This window comes from Diuraphis noxia, unplaced genomic scaffold, assembly GCF_037042655.1.
Source record: "Diuraphis noxia isolate RWA-SAM2 unplaced genomic scaffold, SU_Dnox_SAM2 contig0001, whole genome shotgun sequence".
Taxonomy (NCBI): domain Eukaryota; kingdom Metazoa; phylum Arthropoda; class Insecta; order Hemiptera; family Aphididae; genus Diuraphis; species Diuraphis noxia.
The window spans coordinates 86,370,758-86,393,611 of record NW_028301711.1 but is presented as its reverse complement, the minus strand read 5'-3'; the positions used below and the strand labels follow the sequence as shown (position 1 = coordinate 86,393,611).

Here is a 22,854-nt window from a genome sequence, read left to right as displayed (position 1 = left end):
AGGTATTTAGCTTCAGGAGATAGTTACAAAAGTATAGCATATAGTTATAGAATGGGGGATCGAACTGTCTCAAAGATAATAAATGAAGTGGCCACTGCTATATGGAACAACATGCAACCAATATATTTACCAGAACCCACAATGGAAATGTGGAAATTGATCGCAAATGATTTTGAAAAGATATGGCAGTTTCCACACTGCATTGGCGCTCTAGATGGCAAACACATTGTGATTAAAAAACCACCCAAAAGCGGAACTTCATTTTATAATTATAAACAAACATTTTCCGTGGTTTTAATGGCAATAGTTGACGCTCACTACAAATTTATTAGTATTGATATAGGTTCTATGGGAAGATTCAGTGATGCAAATATATTTTCGAGTGGTGCGTTAGCAAAAAAACTTAATAAACAAACTTTAAGACTTCCACCACCAGCAGCTTTAACCGATTATGACCAAATATTACCCTATGCTTTTGTAGCAGATGAAGCGTTTCCACTAAGTGAAAATATTATGCGACCTTATCCAAATAGAAGTGTAACAAACAATTTTCAAAATAAAGTTTTTAATTATAGACTTTCTCGAGCACGGCAAACTGTTGAATGCACTTTTGGAATCTTGGCATCACGATTCCGAGTGTTTAGAAGACCTTTTGAAACTAAAATTGAAAGTGTTGATAATGTTGTAAAAGCAGCTTGTGTATTACACAATTTCTTAAGAAATGAAACAATAATTTTAAATAATATGCAAGGCGATAGTAGTGAAAATGAAATGCCGGAAAATCAATTACTGCCATTAACCAACAACAACACTAGAAGTGGATCAAATGCTTTTTGTGTAAGACAAAAGTACACAGATTATTTTAACACAGTGGGAAGCGTACCATGGCAATCGGATAGTGTTTCTAGGGGTAAATACTAACTACTTTTATTTGTAAAAATGTTGATATAATATACACTCTATAAAAACTATTTTATTTGTTTGTAATTTTTTTTTTTTATTATTATAATGTTCTACTAGGTATAAATTAATTTTCCACAATATTATAAACTTTACATTTCTATGAAAAATAAATACGTAAATCTTTACTTGTAATTACTGTTTATTAAGTTCATTATTATTAGTTATTACCTAATATATAATAATTTGGTATTCACAAATCAGTTGTAAAATAAATTAAAATCATCATTCACAATCAAAAAAAAAAAAAGAAATGTAGTATAGTCATACAGAAATTTGTGACAAATATTGTTGATGTATAATATGATGTATATAGGACATAAGTATGTATAATACTATTGTACGCGACCAACAAATGTTGGGGTACCCGAAGGACCACTCGGTAACGTCCGAGAGCGAAGAGTATAAGACTCTGTTAAGGGGCGTAGGTAGGCAACTAAAGGGCCGTCGCCTTATACTCTCTAGGATAGGCAATATGAAATGCACTACGAACAACGACGACGTGGACAGGAACTAATGTACAATGGAAAGAGGATGTGACAGTTTAGTTATGGGCGGGGGTCTCTGTGGTCGATCCGGTCTGGTGCAATGACCACAGAGCTCACAATAAGTCAGGGACAATACTTAAACTAAACTTAAATTAATGAGGTCTTGAGGTGATTGGCTTGCAATGACGTTGGTCTGGACGGCCTGGGCGGCCTCCCACACACCACGGCGAGTGCTGGCGGTCTTACGCGGGTGTGGACAGCACGATGCTTAGATGAAGATGGCCTCGAGGAACTCGAGGAAGCTGAGGACCTTGTCAACCTGGGTGGCCTCCCACGCAACACGGCTAGTGCTGGCGGTCTTACGCAACGGTGAACAGTCCGAAGTCGTAATCGACGGGTATGCAATATATATGAGTACGTACTAACCTTAAGTAGGAGTCGAAGTAGTGATAGTCACACACGACAAATCGAGTGATGAATAAAATAGTAAAAACAACACCAATGAATTTTACGCCTTACTGGCGAGACAAATATAATGAAATTTCGTATCGCATTGACAACGAATAAACCAAATCTTACAACAATATGAAAATAATAATAATAATTGATGATTGCGCTCAATGCGACTTACAAAAGAAAACACTACATAATTCAGCACGACAAAACAACGCTACAGTAGCGGCTTAGAGAATATCAACATAACCATATACGGCATAAGAAAAAAACACGTAGACACCGAGACGCCAATATTAATAATAATAATAATTAGGGCGTTGGCCGCATAATAATAACAATAATAATAATAATAATTGATAGGAACATATGGTATTTAAGATAATAATCGTACGGCAATAACCGACCATTAATTAAAACACAGAGAACATATAAACAAAGAGAATAAATAATACACAGGTATAATAATTTGACAATTAAAAACACAAAAAGAAGGAGTGGTGTTCGGGGAAGACGGAAAAAAGTGGACAGACCGATAAGAACTTCCACGTTGCCGCGCACCGCTCGCATTAGCATATCGCGATAAAATTTTCAGCGCCAACATCACCGCCCACTTTGAAGGAACTTCAACAAAGAGGCAATGGGCACAGCTTAACAGCTGGCCTAGTCAATATACCAGATGACGTATGGACAGTAGCAACGCGTGATACGCCGTCTTGTCCAGGATGGAGTTGCACAATACGTCCGAGTCGCCAAGACAGAGGGTGTGAGGGTTCCTTTATTAAAACAAGACCTCCAACGTTCAGCGGTTCTCCGTGATCAGACCATTTTGTGCGCAGCTGCAGAGTGGATAAGTACTCATTCTTCCACCTGGTCCAGAAATAACGGTGAAGGTCGGCAACTAAGCGCCAACGTTGCATTTTGGAGAGTGATACATTTTTCAAATCAGGGTCGGGGAGAGAAGTTGAAGGCTCCAGTGTTAAAAAATGGCTTGGTGTCAGCGCCTCTAAGTCCTTAGGATCATTACTTAGGGCACACAAAGGCCGGGAGTTCAGCGTGGCCTCAATTTTGGCAAGCAAAGTGATCAATTCTTCACTTGTGAGTAAGTGTGTTCCAATGGATCGATAGATTAGAGACTTAGTTGACTTTACTCCAGCCTCCCACAGCCCCCCAAAGTGAGGAGATGACGGAGGGTTGAAAAACCAAGTTGTTTGGTGTTTTGCCAAATGGTTGCGCACGCTAGTTTGGTATTTCTCTGAGGCGATGAAGGTATGCAATGGATTTAAGAGGTTCGCAGCGCCAACAAAATTAGTACCATTGTCACTATGGACCTCTTTGATTGGTCCCCGACGAGCAGCAAAGCGAGTGAATGCTAACAGGAAGGTTTCGGTTGAGAGGTCAGAGCTGAGCTCGATGTGCAATGCTTTGGTGACAGTACAGACGAATAAACAAATGTAGGCTGAGTTCCTGGAGGATGGTCGACCACGGGAGCCCTTGACAGCTATCGGTCCAGCATAGTCAACGCCTGTTATAGCAAACGGCTTTATTTGTTGTACTCGGTACTTAGGAAGAGCAGCCATTTTTGGTTGCACCGATTGAGGTCTTGTGCGAAAGCATGGAATACATAGACGCAGTCGGGATCTAATAGCTTGTCTCGCTGACAGAATCCAAAACTCACGTTGTAAATGTGATTGGAGTGTCATAGCTCCAGGATGACTCAATACTTGATGATTGTGATCAATTATCAGTTCCGTTAAACGATGACGAGAAGGCAAAAGTGCTGGATGCTTGTGAATGTACGGAATATCTGCATTGCGCAGCCTACCGCCCACTCTGAGAATACCAACGGGATCGAGAAATAGGTCTAAACGTCGAAATGATCTTGAGTAGGGAACACCATTTGACAGATTTGCAATTTCGACGGCAAAAGTTTGACGTTGAACTAAGAATACCAAAGCGGTGAGCGCACCAGCTCTTTCATCGGCATTTATAACGTTGGTAGTTGGGGCGTCAGACCGTGGCTTGGAAAAACGAAAACAGTACGCGACTACACGAAGGATCTTCTCCAATGAAGATACGCGATTTAACAAATTTATAATCGGAATGTCTACAGCAACGTTGAGAACAGTAGGTGGTCGAGCTTCATGAGAAGGAGGCCCGTCGTAGTCTTCAAGCTCAGTCAAAAGCAATTTTGGCCATTCATCTGGAGGCCTTAACAAGAACGATGGACCAGTCCACCACAATGCGTGATTGAAGAGATCAGATGGAAACAGGCCGCGTGAGGCGCAATCAACGGGATTATCTTTTGTTGGAACGTGGCGCCAGATTGCAGGTGAGCTCAACTTGTGTATCATACTGGTTCGGTTAGCGATAAAGGTGGACCATCGATGAGGGGACGATCGGATCCAAACGAGAGCTGTGGTGGAATCGGTCCAGGCGTGTAATTCATCAATAGTTATACGATCAGTGTACGCATCAGAAACTATACGGAGTAATTTCGCAGCTAAAACGGCACCACATAATTCCAAACGGGGAATTGTGGAACGCTTTATTGGGGCAACTTTCGATTTTCCTGTTATCAGGTGACAATGAACTGATGTTACAGTCGTCACACGGAGATAAATTGCTGCGGCATAGCCCTTTTCAGAGCTATCGGAAAAGGCATGGAGCTGTACAGAAATAGCATGATCATAGGTTATACGACGAGGAATTGTAATGGTTTCAACGAGTTGAATTTCGGACTGATATCGGGCCCACAAAGCTGCAATATCAGGTGGGAGTGGATCGTCCCAATTGACACCGGAAATCCACAGCTGCTGCATGACATGTTTTGTGAAAAAAGTCATGGGAGCTAATAGTCCTAACGGATCAAACACACGGGCAATATCGGAAAGAACAGATCGTTTTGTTGGTTGAGTCGCTGATGGCTGAGCGCGGAAGGAGAAGGTGTCAGCGGATGGGTCCCATTTTAACCCTAGCATTTTCAAATCAGATAGTTCGCCACTGTTGAACAAAATTGATACAGACATTGCACGAGCTTCTGGTGGGACCATTTGTAAAATGTTTACGTTGTTACTGGCCCACTTGCGGAGTTCAAATTGTGCAAGTGCACAGAGATTTATCAGCTGATCTTGACATTTCAGTGCTTCTTCTTCCGAGTTAGCACCAGTTAAAATATCGTCGACAAAAGTGTCGTTGAGCAACACATTTGCAGCTATCGGCCATGTAGCACCGTCGAGTGTGGCAAGATGACGAATAGTTCGCAGCGCTTGAAAAGGTGCGGCTGAAGTCCCATATGTTACTGTGCAAAGCCGATACTCATCAATGGGAACCGAGGGTGAAAAACGCCAAAGGATTCTCAGATAATCTCGATCTGGTGGTTGAACTAAAATTTGGCGATACATCTGCTTGATATCAGCCATAAAGATATATTTCCAGAGACGAGAACGGAGTAGTACTATCTGGATATCTGGTTGTAACTTTGGACCAGTATACAGACTCTCATTCAAGGAAACGCCAATAGAAGTTTTAGCTGATGCATTGAACACCACACGCAATTTTGTTGTCTTACTGTCAGGTTTTATAACACAATGATGGGGTATATAGTAATTTAATGGATTTTCCCGCTCATTGAATGGTACAAGTTCCATGTGCCCACTTGACAAATAGTCTTGCATAAATTCAACATATTGCTGACGCAGATCGGGTTTTCGAGCTAGACGGAATTCAAGCGCCTTAAACCGTTGAAGAGCATGTGATTTAGAGTCACCTAGCAATGGAAATGGCGTTCGAAAAGGTAGGGTGACCATAAAACGACCGGAACTGGTTCGAGTAGTAGTAGATATGTAGATTTCTTCTGCAGCCTCGTCATCTGGACTGAAGTGGTGAACTACAGGCAGTTCTTCCAGCTCCCAGAACTTTCTTAAAGTCGCATCAAGGTTGATGGAGGTTGACACACACATTGTGGTCAGTGACAAAGGTGCAGCTGAAGTGGTTGGCCCAAACAAAACCCAACCAAATATAGTTTTCAATGCAGTGGGCTCACCTACACGACCCGATACGAGACTGTCACACAATATGGATGGCAGAATGTCGGCACCCAAAAGAAAATCTACTTCACCAGGAAGATGATATAACGGATCAGCTAAGGGCAAGTTGTGGATATGTGTCCATTTTCCAGGTTTGATCGAAATTTGTGGAGTCTTGCCTGTGATGTGTGGTACAATCAAAACGTCAACACTTAGGATGGGCGATTGTTTTCCATGAGGCGTCACCATTACAACCGATGCTCCACAAACAGGAGTAGTATTCGTGTTGGCAAACGTGGTTATATTTACAGGTGAACGACGGCGATTAAGCATGAGAATGTCAGCCGATTTTTGCGTTATGAAACTGGCTTGAGAACCACTGTCTAGGAGGGCTCGAAACGAATGATGACGACCGTCAGCAGCACAGATGTCGAGAAGCACAGTTGATAATAACACCACTTTATGGGGCTGATCCTTTACGACTAACGTGACTGTGCTTGTTGGATCACTGGACTGAACTACCATGGACCCACTAGGTTGAGAAACAGTCGCGGCTGGAGTTGATTCAAAATGCAACAACGTATGGTGTGATCGCTTACACGATTGGCATTTGAATTTTGAAGGACAAGCAGCAGACGAGTGGCCACAGCCGAGACAGTTTATACAGAGACGGTGTGTTTTAGCAAGCTGAAACCTATCAGAAGGACTTTTACTAATAAACAGTTGACATTGTCGAATCGAGTGTGGTTTATTGCAAAGCTGGCATTTACTGATGACAGGTACATTCTTATACGATTCAGTAGGTAGTGTTGTATTGGTGGTCATCACTTTTGGTCGATAAATTGGACGAGAGTGTGATGTATGTGATTTATTAGACTGTTTTTGATTTGAGGTACCAGAGGATAGGTTTGACGAATAATTGCCAGCACGAGCCTCGGCTGAACGAACGTGACTTCTTAAGAAATCTACAAAATCACTCAAGGAAGGTTGATGGCGATCTCCAACTGTGATCTCCCATCGCGCACGAAGGTCATAATCCAGGTGATTCTCAAATATATGAACCAGGATAGGACTCCATTGCCGAGTTACAAAATCTAGGTTATCCAATGCCGCGGTGTGTTCAAGAATGGTCGTAAGAAGAGTTTTTATAGATGATGCGTCGTTACAATTCACTGTTTGAGGTACTAGTAACGCGTCCAAATGAAGCCGGGCCAAATCTCGCTTATTACCATAACGCGCCCGTAACACCTCCCAAGCTTTATTATAGTTTGCAGACGTTAACGGAAGATGTGCCACCAATGACAGAGCTTCACCTTGTAAAGAAGTTTTTAAAAACTCAAACCGTTCGACGTCAGGTAGATCAGGTGCATGGGACAAAATTGATTTGAATAGATCTTCGAAGCCTTGCCATTCAGTCAGAACTCCAGAAAATGTAGGGAACGTCCGTTTGGGTAGTTGATAATGGGACAAATTGTTTAAGCTTTGGTTTGGTGCACCTTGGGCGGTTGAAGTATCCATGCCAGGAGATAGCGAAAAATGGTATACATCAGCAAAAGCAGCAAGTTCATAATACAAATTGTCAAATTCAGAACTGAATTTCAGACTCTCTTTATTGTCTACGACTTCTGGAGGGGCTAGATTCTTACCAACAGACGTTTCCATTACTTGGAGGTCGTCTTCGGTAGTTCTACGGATGTCATTTAACTCAGACAACATTTTAGAAATTTTGGCATGTTTGCCCGCATTCGAGCATTCAGATTTATAGTCACCGGCTGCGGCGACAAACGAGGTGATTTTTGCAATAGCACGGACAATCCGCGCTTTTGCATCAGCATATGTCATTGACGATGGAGCGATCATTGTAACAACAAAAATTATGAAGAAAGATATGTAGTTGGATGACAATAAAACAAACTGTTTTAATCGTTCAAATTGTGATGAGACAACTAAACCAAACGAAGTTTAATGACAAATCAACACGTCATCACAGCCAGATACCAAATACAGATTACAGGGACTGTGTACCACTACCATAGGGTCGCGGTTTGCTTTACTAATCCGGCCCGAAGGACCAAAAAATGTACGCGACCAACAAATGTTGGGGTACCCGAAGGACCACTCGGTAACGTCCGAGAGCGAAGAGTATAAGACTCTGTTAAGGGGCGTAGGTAGGCAACTAAAGGGCCGTCGCCTTATACTCTCTAGGATAGGCAATATGAAATGCACTACGAACAACGACGACGTGGACAGGAACTAATGTACAATGGAAAGAGGATGTGACAGTTTAGTTATGGGCGGGGGTCTCTGTGGTCGATCCGGTCTGGTGCAATGACCACAGAGCTCACAATAAGTCAGGGACAATACTTAAACTAAACTTAAATTAATGAGGTCTTGAGGTGATTGGCTTGCAATGACGTTGGTCTGGACGGCCTGGGCGGCCTCCCACACACCACGGCGAGTGCTGGCGGTCTTACGCGGGTGTGGACAGCACGATGCTTAGATGAAGATGGCCTCGAGGAACTCGAGGAAGCTGAGGACCTTGTCAACCTGGGTGGCCTCCCACGCAACACGGCTAGTGCTGGCGGTCTTACGCAACGGTGAACAGTCCGAAGTCGTAATCGACGGGTATGCAATATATATGAGTACGTACTAACCTTAAGTAGGAGTCGAAGTAGTGATAGTCACACACGACAAATCGAGTGATGAATAAAATAGTAAAAACAACACCAATGAATTTTACGCCTTACTGGCGAGACAAATATAATGAAATTTCGTATCGCATTGACAACGAATAAACCAAATCTTACAACAATATGAAAATAATAATAATAATTGATGATTGCGCTCAATGCGACTTACAAAAGAAAACACTACATAATTCAGCACGACAAAACAACGCTACAGTAGCGGCTTAGAGAATATCAACATAACCATATACGGCATAAGAAAAAAACACGTAGAAACCGAGACGCCAATATTAATAATAATAATAATTAGGGCGTTGGCCGCATAATAATAACAATAATAATAATAATAATTGATAGGAACATATGGTATTTAAGATAATAATCGTACGGCAATAACCGACCATTAATTAAAACACAGAGAACATATAAACAAAGAGAATAAATAATACACAGGTATAATAATTTGACAATTAAAAACACAAAAAGAAGGAGTGGTGTTCGGGGAAGACGGAAAAAAGTGGACAGACCGATAAGAACTTCCACGTTGCCGCGCACCGCTCGCATTAGCATATCGCGATAAAATTTTCAGCGCCAACAACTATAATGTATAACCATGCGACGAAAGTGAATTTCCTATTTTAAATTGTGTGCGCCTGCTAATCAAATTATAATTAAACCAAGATAATGTTTAAAATTAGATAAAATCAAATCACATAAGTGAGTTTTTGTAAAATATCTTATCTGTACTTGATAAGTTTGTCGACATTTATAGATTTCAATAGTACACCGAACACTTTTCATCGTCTAGACAAATATTCATATTTCATATCTATATTACAATTTATACGTCGAACATTATAGCATGTTAAATGAATAAAAAAAATACCTACGAGTTTTCATAAAAAATATTGACTGATTAATATATATCAGTAAATTTGTTTGATTTTAGTGATATTAGTAATGAAAAAATATTAATTATAATAGTAATATAAATATTATTTTAGGTAATCTAAATCAATTGAATACTAGGTACTTACCATTACTTAATTTAAGTTCACTGGCAATCTTTTCCCATATTTCGTTTTTCAACTTGCCCTTCATATAGTCGGCATGACTAGTGTCAAATAAGACACTGTAATGTCTGACGGCTTCAATTAAAGTTTCTTCCATCGTAATTTTTAAAAAATGATGACTTAATTAACAAGTTTAATTAGTTAAATAAATATCGTAATAGCCAAAGCTCGTGGCACGTGTGCAGTAATCTGTGTCGCGAACACTACGTGACGCAGGCCAACATAGGCACAGCACTGCTCTGCCCTGCCCTGCCTCCCAATATGCGCTAATAAGTTCTAACTAATAGATTACAGAAAACTACGCTGCACTGCCCTACGCTGCGCTGCGTCGCCTGCGTCTCAATGTGCGCCCGGCCTAAACGTAAACTGGTTAGTGATTTGCGTTAGTAATTAGTTTCTAATCAATAGCTCCGTGTGTAGACGGCCTTATAGTTTATACGAAGCTTTTTCATTCTACGTAAAAATTTTACGCGCGCAGCTACTATGTAAATAATTTTACTGATGATTTCGGCCCCCGATAATCAGTTTTTTCTCGCAATGCTGATAACATTTTTGCACTTGTTGGAAATTTTCCCTTGTCATAAAAGCTGTGGACCACCCTTCTGACCACTTCACTGTCGAAATCGTCAAGATCTGTGACAGGTTTGTTACGACTGTAACGTTTTCTAGGTGATCGAAATTTTATATCTGTAGAACTTTCGACACCTAATTCTTCTTTAACACCAAGAGATATTTTCCTTACTTTCCTTACAAATTTTCTGTACAGTAGACCGACTTACCCCACAAGCATCTTCCGTACGCACATTGCCGGAAAAATTTTTCCACTTTCGGTTGATCTTCTTTACTGGCCAACATTTTAAAATAATTGTACACGTTGTTCATTGTTTTTTTTTGGTTTGAGAATGTATATCTGGCTGGATCGACATTTAAATTGAACAATATACGCACAAAAATTGTGAAAAACCACAAAAAACAAAAATGTACAAATAAACAGCAAGAAATTCGTAACAAACTATGTTCAAATTTACTATAACAACTAGCACACACAAAATACATGTTACACAAAGCAAAGAGATCCAGTGACTAACATAAAGGTCATACAGTAGATGGTTTAATGGTTAGAGGTTTGCATTAAAATCTACAGGTATTCAGCATGCAACCGGTGACACAATAGTTGACTATTATATATGCGTTATAGGCTATTGTATATTTTCCCCCCAAATTGTATTTCAAATATAATACGTATAGTAAACTATAATCATAACACAGCGTAGCAACACATTTTACTGCTTATTTAAAATAGAATGAGAACCACTTTTCGTGAGCCGGATTACAACTTAACATATTCACTATATTCATTTCGAAAAAAAGATCGTGCAGCTGCACAAACAACCAAAATATTTAAAACCCCTGGTTTACATGAAAACGGCCACTAGGCCGCGTAACCGTCAAGCTTCTAGTTTCGCTGGCCACACTATATTTGCTTATTTTGAACTAGTAGCTTGTAGCTTTTATTTCCCCAGCTGTGTGTGTGAAAACAACGGCAGTGAGTTTGTGAAAACACTAAAAACGATACCGAATATTCATTATTTAGTTATTATTTAGATATTATAATAAGTTTTAATTATTTATTGTTTCTGTTAATTTTCTTGTTGAATATATTATCGTAAACAAATTCACAAAATTATGAGTCATTTTAAAGCGAAATGGAACAATGATATTTTCCAAGTTCTCGATGTATACAAACAATTTCCAATATTATGGAACATTAAACTTAAAGATTATTTAAATAGAAACTTAAAAAAACGGTAATTTTGATAAATTTAAAAAAAATTCAAGTAGTATCGGACTTGTTGTAGACAGTGATCAATTGCGTTTTAAAATTAAATCCTAAAAACACTTAAAATTTATGTTATGAACAAAATATAGACACATATAAAATATACAATTTGGTATTTACTCTTATTTTGTTTTTTAAGAAAGGTACTAAAATATATTAATAATCAATTAGAATGAGCTAAAATGGTTTTATACCAGCAGCTAATAATAAAAAAAATAATAAAAAAAATCAATTATAAATATTCTTTTGTCCTAATAAGAGACTGCCCATTAGCAATTTAAGAAATATTTATTGGAAAACTATGAAAATATGTTATATCATTGAAATTTAGCATTGATATAATTTTGCTACAATCCACAATATAGGACTCATAATGAGGATGAAAATATTCAACTTTTATTTGTTGTGTTAAGAGCTAAACGTCATTTTCTTCATTGTGAATAATAACAATTTCAATAATTTCATGGTATACACATATTATCATTAACAAAATCAGTTAAAAAATAACCCCTTTTATATGATATACCTTTATAATCAATTTCTCTATAACTGGTGAACTGAGAGTCTAATATATTTAATGAATTACAAATAAAGGCACTATATTGGCTTAAAACTATATCTTTTTCTTTTAACACAATTGTGGGTATAGGTTGTTGAATGAGTGAGTATGCAAATTTTAATTGAAACTTTTTTGCTAATGTTAAAGTTATGTGTTTTCTAGAAGTTGTTGCATGAGCATACAGTTTTAATTCTTTGTGTTTTGCTTCAAAACGAAAGCACCAATAGTGACGAGGTGGACCAGAATATTTTATAATTGAAGGGTAGTGAATTAATAAATGATGTTTTGGTTTAAGATTATCTCCAAAGAGTAAAACATAGTTAATGTTATGTTGTTTTATAAGCTGTTGTAATAAAATTATTTTTTATCCCGACAAACATCGCAATGAGGAAGCAACAATTATAAACAAGATGCTGAGAGCATAAGATAAAAATACGAAGACTAACTATTTTTTCATCTAGGGTTCCGTTCCATGGCAGTGGAAAAAATGTGGGATAACAGATCAATCATAAAACTTAATTTTATACATTAATTTACATATATTTAAAACATATTAATAATTTAATTTAATTGTATTTATTATTTGGCAAATCTATAATATACTTAGTTGATAATCAATATTATATAAATAAAATACTTGTAAGTTATTCATTTTTGAGTGAAATATATATTTATTATACTACATTTTCTGTATTTATTTTAATTTTAAAATTCTGATATAATCTAAGTATATTAAAAAATATGCTAATTATTACAATATGCTTATATCAGATTGCTAAAATTTTAAAGTTAAGTATAACCACTCAATTTGGGAATAACATTATTAATTTAGTAATTAAATACCATATAATATACAAGGTGGTGAAAAATTGTAACGAAAAATGTAATAAAAATAAAAATAAAACTTACCAAATTTGACGACGATTCACGAGTTGAAGTAAAATCATTCAAAAAGGTATTGGCTCGATTAAATCAAATTAGTTTTGGCTTATATAAATAATCAGTACCAGCTCCACTTTTTTTGCACTTATTGATTTTTGCGATTTTCTGTCTGTATACCTACGTCACTAATCGATTTAATTTTAAAACGCAATTGATCACTGTCTACAACAAGTCCGATACTACTTGAATTTTTTTTAAATTTATCAAAATTACCGTTTTTTTAAGTTTCTATTTAAATAATCTTTAAGTTTAATGTTCCATAATATTGGAAATTGTTTGTATACATCGAGAACTTGGAAAATATCATTGTTCCATTTCGCTTTAAAATGACTCATAATTTTGTGAATTTGTTTACGATAATATATTCAACAAGAAAATTAACAGAAACAATAAATAATTAAAACTTATTATAATATCTAAATAATAACTAAATAATGAATATTCGGTATCGTTTTTAGTGTTTTCACAAACTCACTGCCGTTGTTTTCACACACACAGCTGGGGAAATAAAAGCTACAAGCTACTAGTTCAAAATAAGCAAATATAGTGTGGCCAGCGAAACTAGAAGCTTGACGGTTACGCGGCCTAGTGGCCGTTTTCATGTAAACCAGGGGTTTTAAATATTTTGGTTGTTTGTGCAGCTGCACGATCTTTTTTTCGAAATGAATATAGTGAATATGTTAAGTTGTAATCCGGCTCACGAAAAGTGGTTCTCATTCTATTTTAAATAAGCAGTAAAATGCGTTGCTACGCTGTGTTATGATTATAGTTTACTATACGTATTATATTTGAAATACAATTTGGGGGGAAAATATACAATAGCCTATAACGCATATATAATAGTCAACTATTGTGTCACCGGTTGCATGCTGAATACCTGTAGATTTTAATGCAAACCTCTAACCATTAAACCATCTACTGTATGACCTTTATGTTAGTCACTGGATCTCTTTGCTTTGTGTAACATGTATTTTGTGTGTGCTAGTTGTTATAGTAAATTTGAACATAGTTTGTTACGAATTTCTTGCTGTTTATTTGTACATTTTTGTTTTTTGTGGTTTTTCACAATTTTTGTGCGTATATTCATACGAATATTACGAATGTCAATAACATTCGTATGTAAGTTATAGTCTTTCTCTCTCACTCAGTGTTCAAATCGTCAAACCTGTGGGTATTATAGGGAACACGCAGTCAATTTCTTAATAGGTCTGTGCTTAATCGCAACGAACTATTGTGATAATAGGAATACCATTAAAGTAATGGTCACAGACCGATAGGTATGATGATACAATTATTGTGGGGGAAGGTGTGTTCAATGACTAATGATATTAATGGAGGCCTAAAATTCTGTGACGTCACAATGGTTTAAATCTTAAGGATATATATAACAAATATTATTGTTGAAATTATCATATAACATTTTTTGTAGTTGATTTAAATACAATTTTTAAATTTTAAGAATAACATTGACTGTTGTTATTATACACATATATATATACACACATGTTATATTTTAATTCTGGCCTTTTATCTCAGTATATCTCATTTTTTTCTTCTTTTAAGATTTGGTACATCATCGGAAAATCAAATTACAGCATTCCATGAAGCTATTGTGAAGATGATAGCTGAAGATCTTCAGCCTCTTTCGATTGTCAAAAATTCAGGATTTCATTGTATGATACAGCTTTTGGACTCCAACAGTCTCCAGGAGATTAACAAATAATAAATAAAAACTTTTAGTATTCCAATTTTTGATTTTGAGCAGAATGGAGAATGTATTTTTTTGACAAATCAAAATATTGTTTATCATAATATTAAATATACCATCTATTATCAATGATATATTACTCTAGGTAACAAAAAAAATTTGTTCCAGAACCTTGACTTAATGGTCTTTATATTTAACTTTTTTTTTTTAAACTGTTACAGTTAGAGTAAATAAAATTGCAGTAAATACAAAAATTTACTTATTACAGGTATGAAATTCCCAGCAGGAGATCCTTTGGAAGGACAATAATACCTAGAATATTGCGGCCTAGAGTTGCGGCCACATTTTACATTTTATTTATCACTTCATATCAGCCTATCAGCGTTACCCAGAAGACACCACGAGGCAAGGTTAATATAAATAGAAGGTTTGATCGTGTAAGATAGGGAATAAATAACAGGTGCGGGGTAGATAATAAAATGACGTCATAATAGTACAAAGTTTTAAATATTAAATGCAGCCATACTGGAATATATTATTTTGTATTTATTTATATCAATAACAGAAGATTTGTAATTATTAATTTAAAATATAAAATATGCTCCACTGTATATATTATGTTGACCTTTAACGTCAATAAATCAAAATATTATATTAGTACCTAATTAGTATATTACAAGGAATGTGATTTTGCCGATTTTGGTATTGTTGTAATACTGAAATTAAATAAAATGCCATGTAATTTTTTCTTATTTAAACTGATTATTCAAGTAATTATGACTTTCAACAAGTTTTTCTCATTAAGGCTCATAAAAATAAAATCACGTCAAGGAAGAAATGGATTATATTAAAACTATTGTTCCTCCAGACGCGGAGGACAGTAAATTATTTTGATTCAGTTTATGTAAGTGGTCCTTTGCGTCGAATAGGCACTGATTATTACGATTTAAGTATTCGGTTTCATCGACTTCCTTCTCAATTCCCTCCTCCAACGTGGAATGTGCACCAAAGTACCTTATTAGATTTTACATAGTAGTAGAACCAACAACGTGTGTGAAAGATGGAATAATAGGTTGTCATTTGGTCGGGCATAAAAATTCATCGATATGGAAATTATTAAAAAATATGCAAAACGAAGAGGGGGCTGATAAAGCTAAATTAACACTGAGCGAAATTGGGAAATTAAATTTTAAACTTAATTTTTATGTTATAATATATAGTACATTTTTACTTACCAATATTCAATTTCATATTAGCTGTATTAATATTATACTGCACACACAGATATATATGATATTCAGAAAATTAATGAAAAAGCAATAAAAAAAATCTAATAATTTATGGATTAACAACTTAATGCCAATTTAATTTAAAAGTTTACAAGTTAGACCTTACAAGGTAATTATACAATTTAACCCTTTCAGTCTCCTTGTCTACTTTAAGAGACATCGGCTTACGTAATTCATAACTAAAGCGTAGTCTTTTAAACAAATGTGATAACAGTGTATTCTTGTAAATAATATTACGTAGAATCGAATAAAAATATCGATTTGGTACACAATCAGTATACACGTTTTTATAAATGATTATATTTGACAAGAATTGGCTATGAAAAAAATTGGTATTTGGAATATCTTTATCATGTATAATTTGTCGTTTATAAGAATTTACACATCGTATTATTTTTTCTTTCATGGCCTACATATGACAAATAATATTTAAACCGTTTCCAACGCTAAATTCCGGTTGAATAGTGAAAAACAGCTGTTTAACTGCATGTCTCTTTAAAGAGACACCGGGTGCCAACGGTCTGCCTTGATAGTGTGATACCAATACTATTACGAGTATTACGTATCGCATATCACAATATATTACGCATACGTATTTATGCACCGAACGGCTGGACAACACGTGTGTGGTATGTCGTAATCTGGTAGTAATTATAATTATTTATTATAATAAGTAATAAAATATAAATTTATTTATTTATAAAGTATTGTTATATAATAATATCATATATACCAATAATATAATATAAAAAATTATATAAATATTTTTCATAATGGCAAATGGTTTGAGTGAAAACGACATTTTAAATTTACTTGGTGACGGAACCGTATCTGATCTTGATGAGTCAGATGAAGAAATAATTGAAAACTTTCAGAATGAAGAACTAAATAATTTACTTTGACAGTTTGATGAGTTAGAAGATTTTATTATAGATCATGATTCCGTTTTGCCAAAACAATTAGAATTTAATTTACCATCACCAGAACCTAATATTGCTAATGTTACACCCGAACCATTTGTCATATCTAATAAAAATCAAATTAAATGGCAGGCAAGTCCTTTTAAATAACCTAACATTAGTTTAGATGATTTAGAAGACATGATATATCCTTCTGAAATGCCTAGTGTATTAGATTATTTCACAGAATATCTCGATGAAGCACGGGTCACGTTATGCTGGTAGTAGTACCAGCAAGCAGCAGCGGGCAATCTGGTCACACTACTGTTGCTGCTACTCGCACTCTCCAGTTAGTTATTCACTATTCAGCAACCATGTTGTCTTAGTAATAGATAATTAGTATTACATTCTGTGTTGGAATCAGATGATAATTTCGAACTGTTAAAATTTATTTTATTTAGTGAACTAACTGGGTCAATTATAATTGGATTATCATCTTCTTGGGTTTCCTCACAATTCGCTTTTGATGTACATAAAGAAAAGATTCAATTACTTCTTATGGAAGTCTGATTGTTCTAGATGTTAGGTTTTTGTTATAACCACCATTTTGTCGAAAAATACTAAAGAGATTTTCTAAAACATCCTGATTTAAACGATTAGTCATTAAAAATACAATATCATTAGATTTCTCTGCTTCAAAAAATTGCAATACACCTTTAATGGTCTGTGTAAGCCCTTTAAAACAGGGAGGTTGAGATAATTTTCCTTTTTTTAATTTTTGTAAATTTGTGAAGTATTGTGAAGCTTCTATTAAAAAATTTTTTACAGTACCTAGATCAGTTAATGCACAGAGGTATGGATTATGGCTATATAAAGATTTACTATTTAGACAATCAAATAAATGATTAATAAACTCAATAAAATCTGCAGAATTTGATGAAGTGTTACTTTGAAGTTGTCCTGTTTGTATACAAGTTCGGATTGCTGCGGCCATTGAATGGCTTAATATTTGTACTGCTAATTTAACACGCATTTTTTGAAAAGAATTAGGGTAACTATGTGCATCTGTTATTTTGATGAGAGACTTACTTTTATGATTTTGTTTGTCCAACTCATATGTTTTTTTTATATCATCAAATGAGATTATTTTATTATCTTTTATATAACAGGCATTAATTAAATTATTTCTAATACTTTTAAGTAAATGAGGAACATCAAACAAAGAAAAAATTGTATTGTCGTTGATAAAAAAAAATGGATTATCTTCTGAAATATTTAATGATTTTAAAGTGCTTTGGTTGTTTTGCAAACTATAATTTTGGGACACAACCCAACCTCAAATAACTTTTGTAAAACATCAATTATTAAATTTTTTAAAATTGTTTTGTTAAATCCAGTATGAACAAGAAAATATGCAATTGGAAATTGCCATGTAGAGTCTACGAGCCATAAATACTAAAACACAGTAAGCACTTTTATTGGTCCTCCCATAATGACCTAAATCTTCAAAACCTTCAATAAAATCAAATTCTTTAGAATATTCTATAAATTCTTTTATATACATTTCATCAAAACAAACAGTGCAAGCTTTTTCTTTATAATCAGAAGACTCAATTTTTTTTTGTATATGACTGAAAAATAATTTACTAAAACCTGGTAAGAATTTTGATTGACCAATCCAACGACGAATAGTTGATGGCCCAGGTAAATGAACTTTTTGTGAACGTAAAAATTTATATGATGTTGGTGATTTATAATATAAGTTCAAAGCTAAATTTTTTTCATTTAATGTCCACGGACGACTCCTATCTTTTAATTACATCGTTACCATTGCCTTAGAATTAATTGGTGGAAAGTTATGCATATTTATTGAATTCTTAGCATTATTATGTGTTTTAAAAGTATTAACTCTTTTTTTTAATTTTGAAATTTGAGTTATTTTACTATGAATTAATTTGTTTTTTATTTTTAATTTTAGTTTTAAATTGATTTTTCTAGGTGTATCTATTTCTATCACATCAAATTTCCTTTTTAAATTTGGGCTAAGCATGTCTATGATATTTGTTATTTTAATTTTTTGAGGTGTAGAAAAAGTTGAAGGGGGGCTCGGAAAAACTAACTCTACCACGTCTGGTTTTGGGATCTAGGACATTTCGGCACGGCTATTTCGGCGCGAACACAAATCGGCGCTGGGCATTTCGGCGCGGCTAACCTAACTATACCTAGTCTTAAATGTTTTCGTAATATTGTTTTTTAAAAATAAAATTATGAAAAATAACCGTAATCGTCAATAGTACAATCCAGTCAAATATAGCTGTTATTGTGGAACGCAAAAACCGATTAAATAGGTAAGATAAAGGTAGGTACCAGCAGTTAAGATAAAGCGATGAATCGACCGTCTGACCGTAGACGTGTAGAGTATTAACTGTAGTTTGTAAGTCAGTCATAGTCGAATAGTCGATCAGTAATATTCAGTATAAAAATTTCTTATTAAGATGTCAAATATACTATCAAATCGTGGACGTGAAATTTTACCGAAAGACGGTTTCATGTATGTCTTCGATAAATTTAATTTTAATAATACAATGCGATTTTGGAGGTGTCGCAATAAAGATTCCTGTAATTGTCGAATTCATACAGGAATCAATGATTATATTATTCGAAAAAAAATTAACGACCATACGCATGATTCTGAGGCAGCTAAAATTGAAGTAGAGGCTGCAATTACAAAAATTAAGACACGTGCACTTCAAACAATGGAGCCTACATCAGTTGTAATAAACGAATGTGTTGGACCTTTCCGAAGCAGCTAAAGTAAGTACAAATTTCAGACAATATTTTTATTTTTACAAGGCCCGATATTTAAATTTAAGAACAATAATGTAGTTTAGCGATGTTTTTCAAAAATTAATGAATTTTGAATAATGAATAATCCGACACACGCACAATTAATTAAAAAGATATTTTTGTTATTTGTTTTAAGGCCACTTTGCCAAATAATTCATCATTGAAAAAAACGGTTACCTAACTACACTTAACATCCCACCCGCTTATACTATGTATTCACCATCAAACGGTAATGAGGAAATATTTTTACAAAGTGATAGTGGTCCGGGACCTAATAGAATATTAATTTTTGCTCGATCTAAGAGCCTAGATATTTTGGAGAATTCAAAAATTTGGTACATGGATGGGACATTTAAAGTTGCCCCTACATTATTCAGTCAAGTTTATGTAATATTAGCTGAATATTTACACAGTATCGTGCCTATGGTTTACATTTTATTCCCTGATAAACAATCAATCACATATGATCATATGTTTTTAATGTTAAAAAATTTAAGACCTAATTTAAAACCTAAATCAATTTCATGCGATTTCGAACAAGCGGCCATAAAATCAATAAAAAAAGCATTTTCTGATGTTAAAATATATGGATGTTTATTTCATTTGTCGAAAAATTTTAAAAAACAAGTTGGTGTATTAAATCTCACAACTCGATACAATAATGACGCTGATTTTTCTATATCAGTTAAAATGATAATTTCATTAGCTTTTGTAAGATTAGAAGACCTTAATTTTGCAGTTGATTCACTGGCTCAACATCTCGATGAAGAATTAAATGACTTATTAGAATGGTTCGAAGATAATTATATAGGTCGAACTAACCGTAATAGTCGGGGAAGAAGAAATGCGCGTTTCCCTCCAGAAATTTGGAATCTATATGATAGAGTCTTAAATTCTGAAAATAGGACAAATAATCATGCTGAGGCAGCAAATAGGAGATTAAATATTGAAATGGGAGTGTGTGGCCCAACAATTTGGACATTTATAAATTGCTTGAGAAGGGTTCAAACAGGCCACGATGTTGTTATAGCGCAACTAACTGCTGGAGGGAGTCCCCCTAAAAAATAAAAAAAATACACTGACCTAAATCACCGATTATATAAAATAGTAAGCAAATATAATATAAGAAATTGCATTGAGTATTTAAAAGGAATCGCTCATAATATTTCTTTAAAATAAATTTCAATTGTATATTATTATTAACATTTTTTTTATATTAATTCATTTTTTTTCTAATTCATTTATCTAACATTATATTATCAACATTATATTTATTTGTATTTTTTAAGATTGTAATATTGGAATAATATATTTATTTGTATTTTTAAAATTGTAATATTAGAATAATGATATAGGTAATATTATTTATTTTGTATTTTTTAAATTGTATATTAACAGGGTTGGGCAGTATCTTCGATACAAGTATCTTAGATACATTTGTATCTTGTATCTTGTATCGCGATACAATTATATGAAGTATCGAGTATCTTGTATCGCGATACTTCAAAGCAAAGTATCTTGTATCTAGTATCTCGATACTACATTTTTAGTATCTTGCCCTTAGAAATTATTTTTCAGTACCGATAAATCATAAAATATAGTTATATATAATATATGTGATATATTTGATATATATATCTGTAGACTGTGACACACGTAATTGAATTGGATTTTACGTCTGTACCTTATTAGATATCCGTAATTTTACATGTATAAACGTATAGTCTATTATATTATACCTTTGGCGATAAAGTAGGTATTAAACACGATAAAATTAGTAGATTAGATTTTTACACAGACACTGTCGCCTGTCGGCTACAAAGGTGTTCTGTGGACATCACTATGTAACGAACATTTGCCCTTTACATACCTACTAAAATATTTATTGTCAGTGTGTTAAATATTACTATATTAATATGTCTGAAGTGAAAAATAATTTGTCTATTCCACTAATATTGGATGGAAAATATTTTAAAATAAAAAAACTACCAGAGACGGAAAATGAAAACATCAAAGCAGAATGTGTTCTCTGCAATGATGCTAAAAAAGAATATAGCGGCACATTAAGATCCACTTCAAATTTTCGCATTCATATTAATCTTAATTCAAAATTTATCAATTATTAATATTTATTATTTATTTATATTTATTAATTATATAATTTTTATAATTAATTATGTAATGTTGTTTTAAATTTCAGAGAATTCACATTAATGTTCTGGAAGAATTCGAGAATTATATTAAAACTGCTGTTAATGAACGTCGTGGAACAAAAAGAAAATTAAACGATTCTAATCCAAACACACCTAAACAGCAGAAATTACATTTGTATTTGAACGATCATCAAAAGAACGAGTACAAACAAAAAACGTTTGATAAAAATCTTTTAAATTATATCATATGTAGCATAAAGCCATTATCGTCGGTTGAAGACGAACATTTCATAAAGATGATTAATGGTATGTACCTATGTCGAGTATTGTCGTATTATATTTGTATATTAACGTACATAACGTAAAATATTTAATCACCTAATTAATTACCTATATCGTATTACTGTTAATCAGTCCAAATTAGTGTAAAGACCGTTTAGTTATTTATTAATTTTAATAATAATATAAAATATATAAAATTATTGTTATATATTATTATTAAAGCTGTATAATATATAATAATATTATTGTATATAATATATAAATATAATACTATACGCCCATATGAGAAACTACGAAAATTAATTCTGTAACGCATAACTTTTTGTTTTTTTCTAATGACTTAATAGATATTGATGGTACTTTAAAAATATTTTCAAGAAGAACATTAAGCCGTCGCATTCTAGAAAATTATACATTTATTTGTGAAAAATTAAAAAATCTTTTTGAATCTGATCCTAGACCTAGTTTATGTACAACAGCCGATATTTGGTCAACAAAACATAAATCATTTATGGGAGTCACAGCGATGAAGATGACGAAAATTTTATTGTTTTTTCATCGCAACCAGTTGCTAAAACCATTAAAAAAGCTGACTTGGAAGTAATAACTTTTTTTAATGATAAGAGTAAATCGTTAAATATCCTTA

The 22,854-nt window shown here is 34.0% G+C and overlaps 1 protein-coding gene and 1 pseudogene across 1 annotated transcript; one reads left to right on the top strand and one right to left on the bottom strand.

Moving 5' to 3' along the window:
- The window catches only part of LOC149062276 (zinc finger MYM-type protein 1-like), a 299,795-nt pseudogene that overhangs the window by 12,329 nt on the left and 264,612 nt on the right, over nucleotides 1-22,854 (bottom strand).
- On the top strand, nucleotides 19,431-20,841 carry LOC149062291 (uncharacterized). Its single transcript, XM_089215506.1, has 2 exons — nucleotides 19,431-19,740; nucleotides 19,910-20,841. Exon 2 carries the CDS (start codon nucleotides 19,984-19,986, stop codon nucleotides 20,839-20,841), a length of 858 nt encoding a protein of 285 aa, XP_089071632.1. The 5' UTR covers nucleotides 19,431-19,740; nucleotides 19,910-19,983.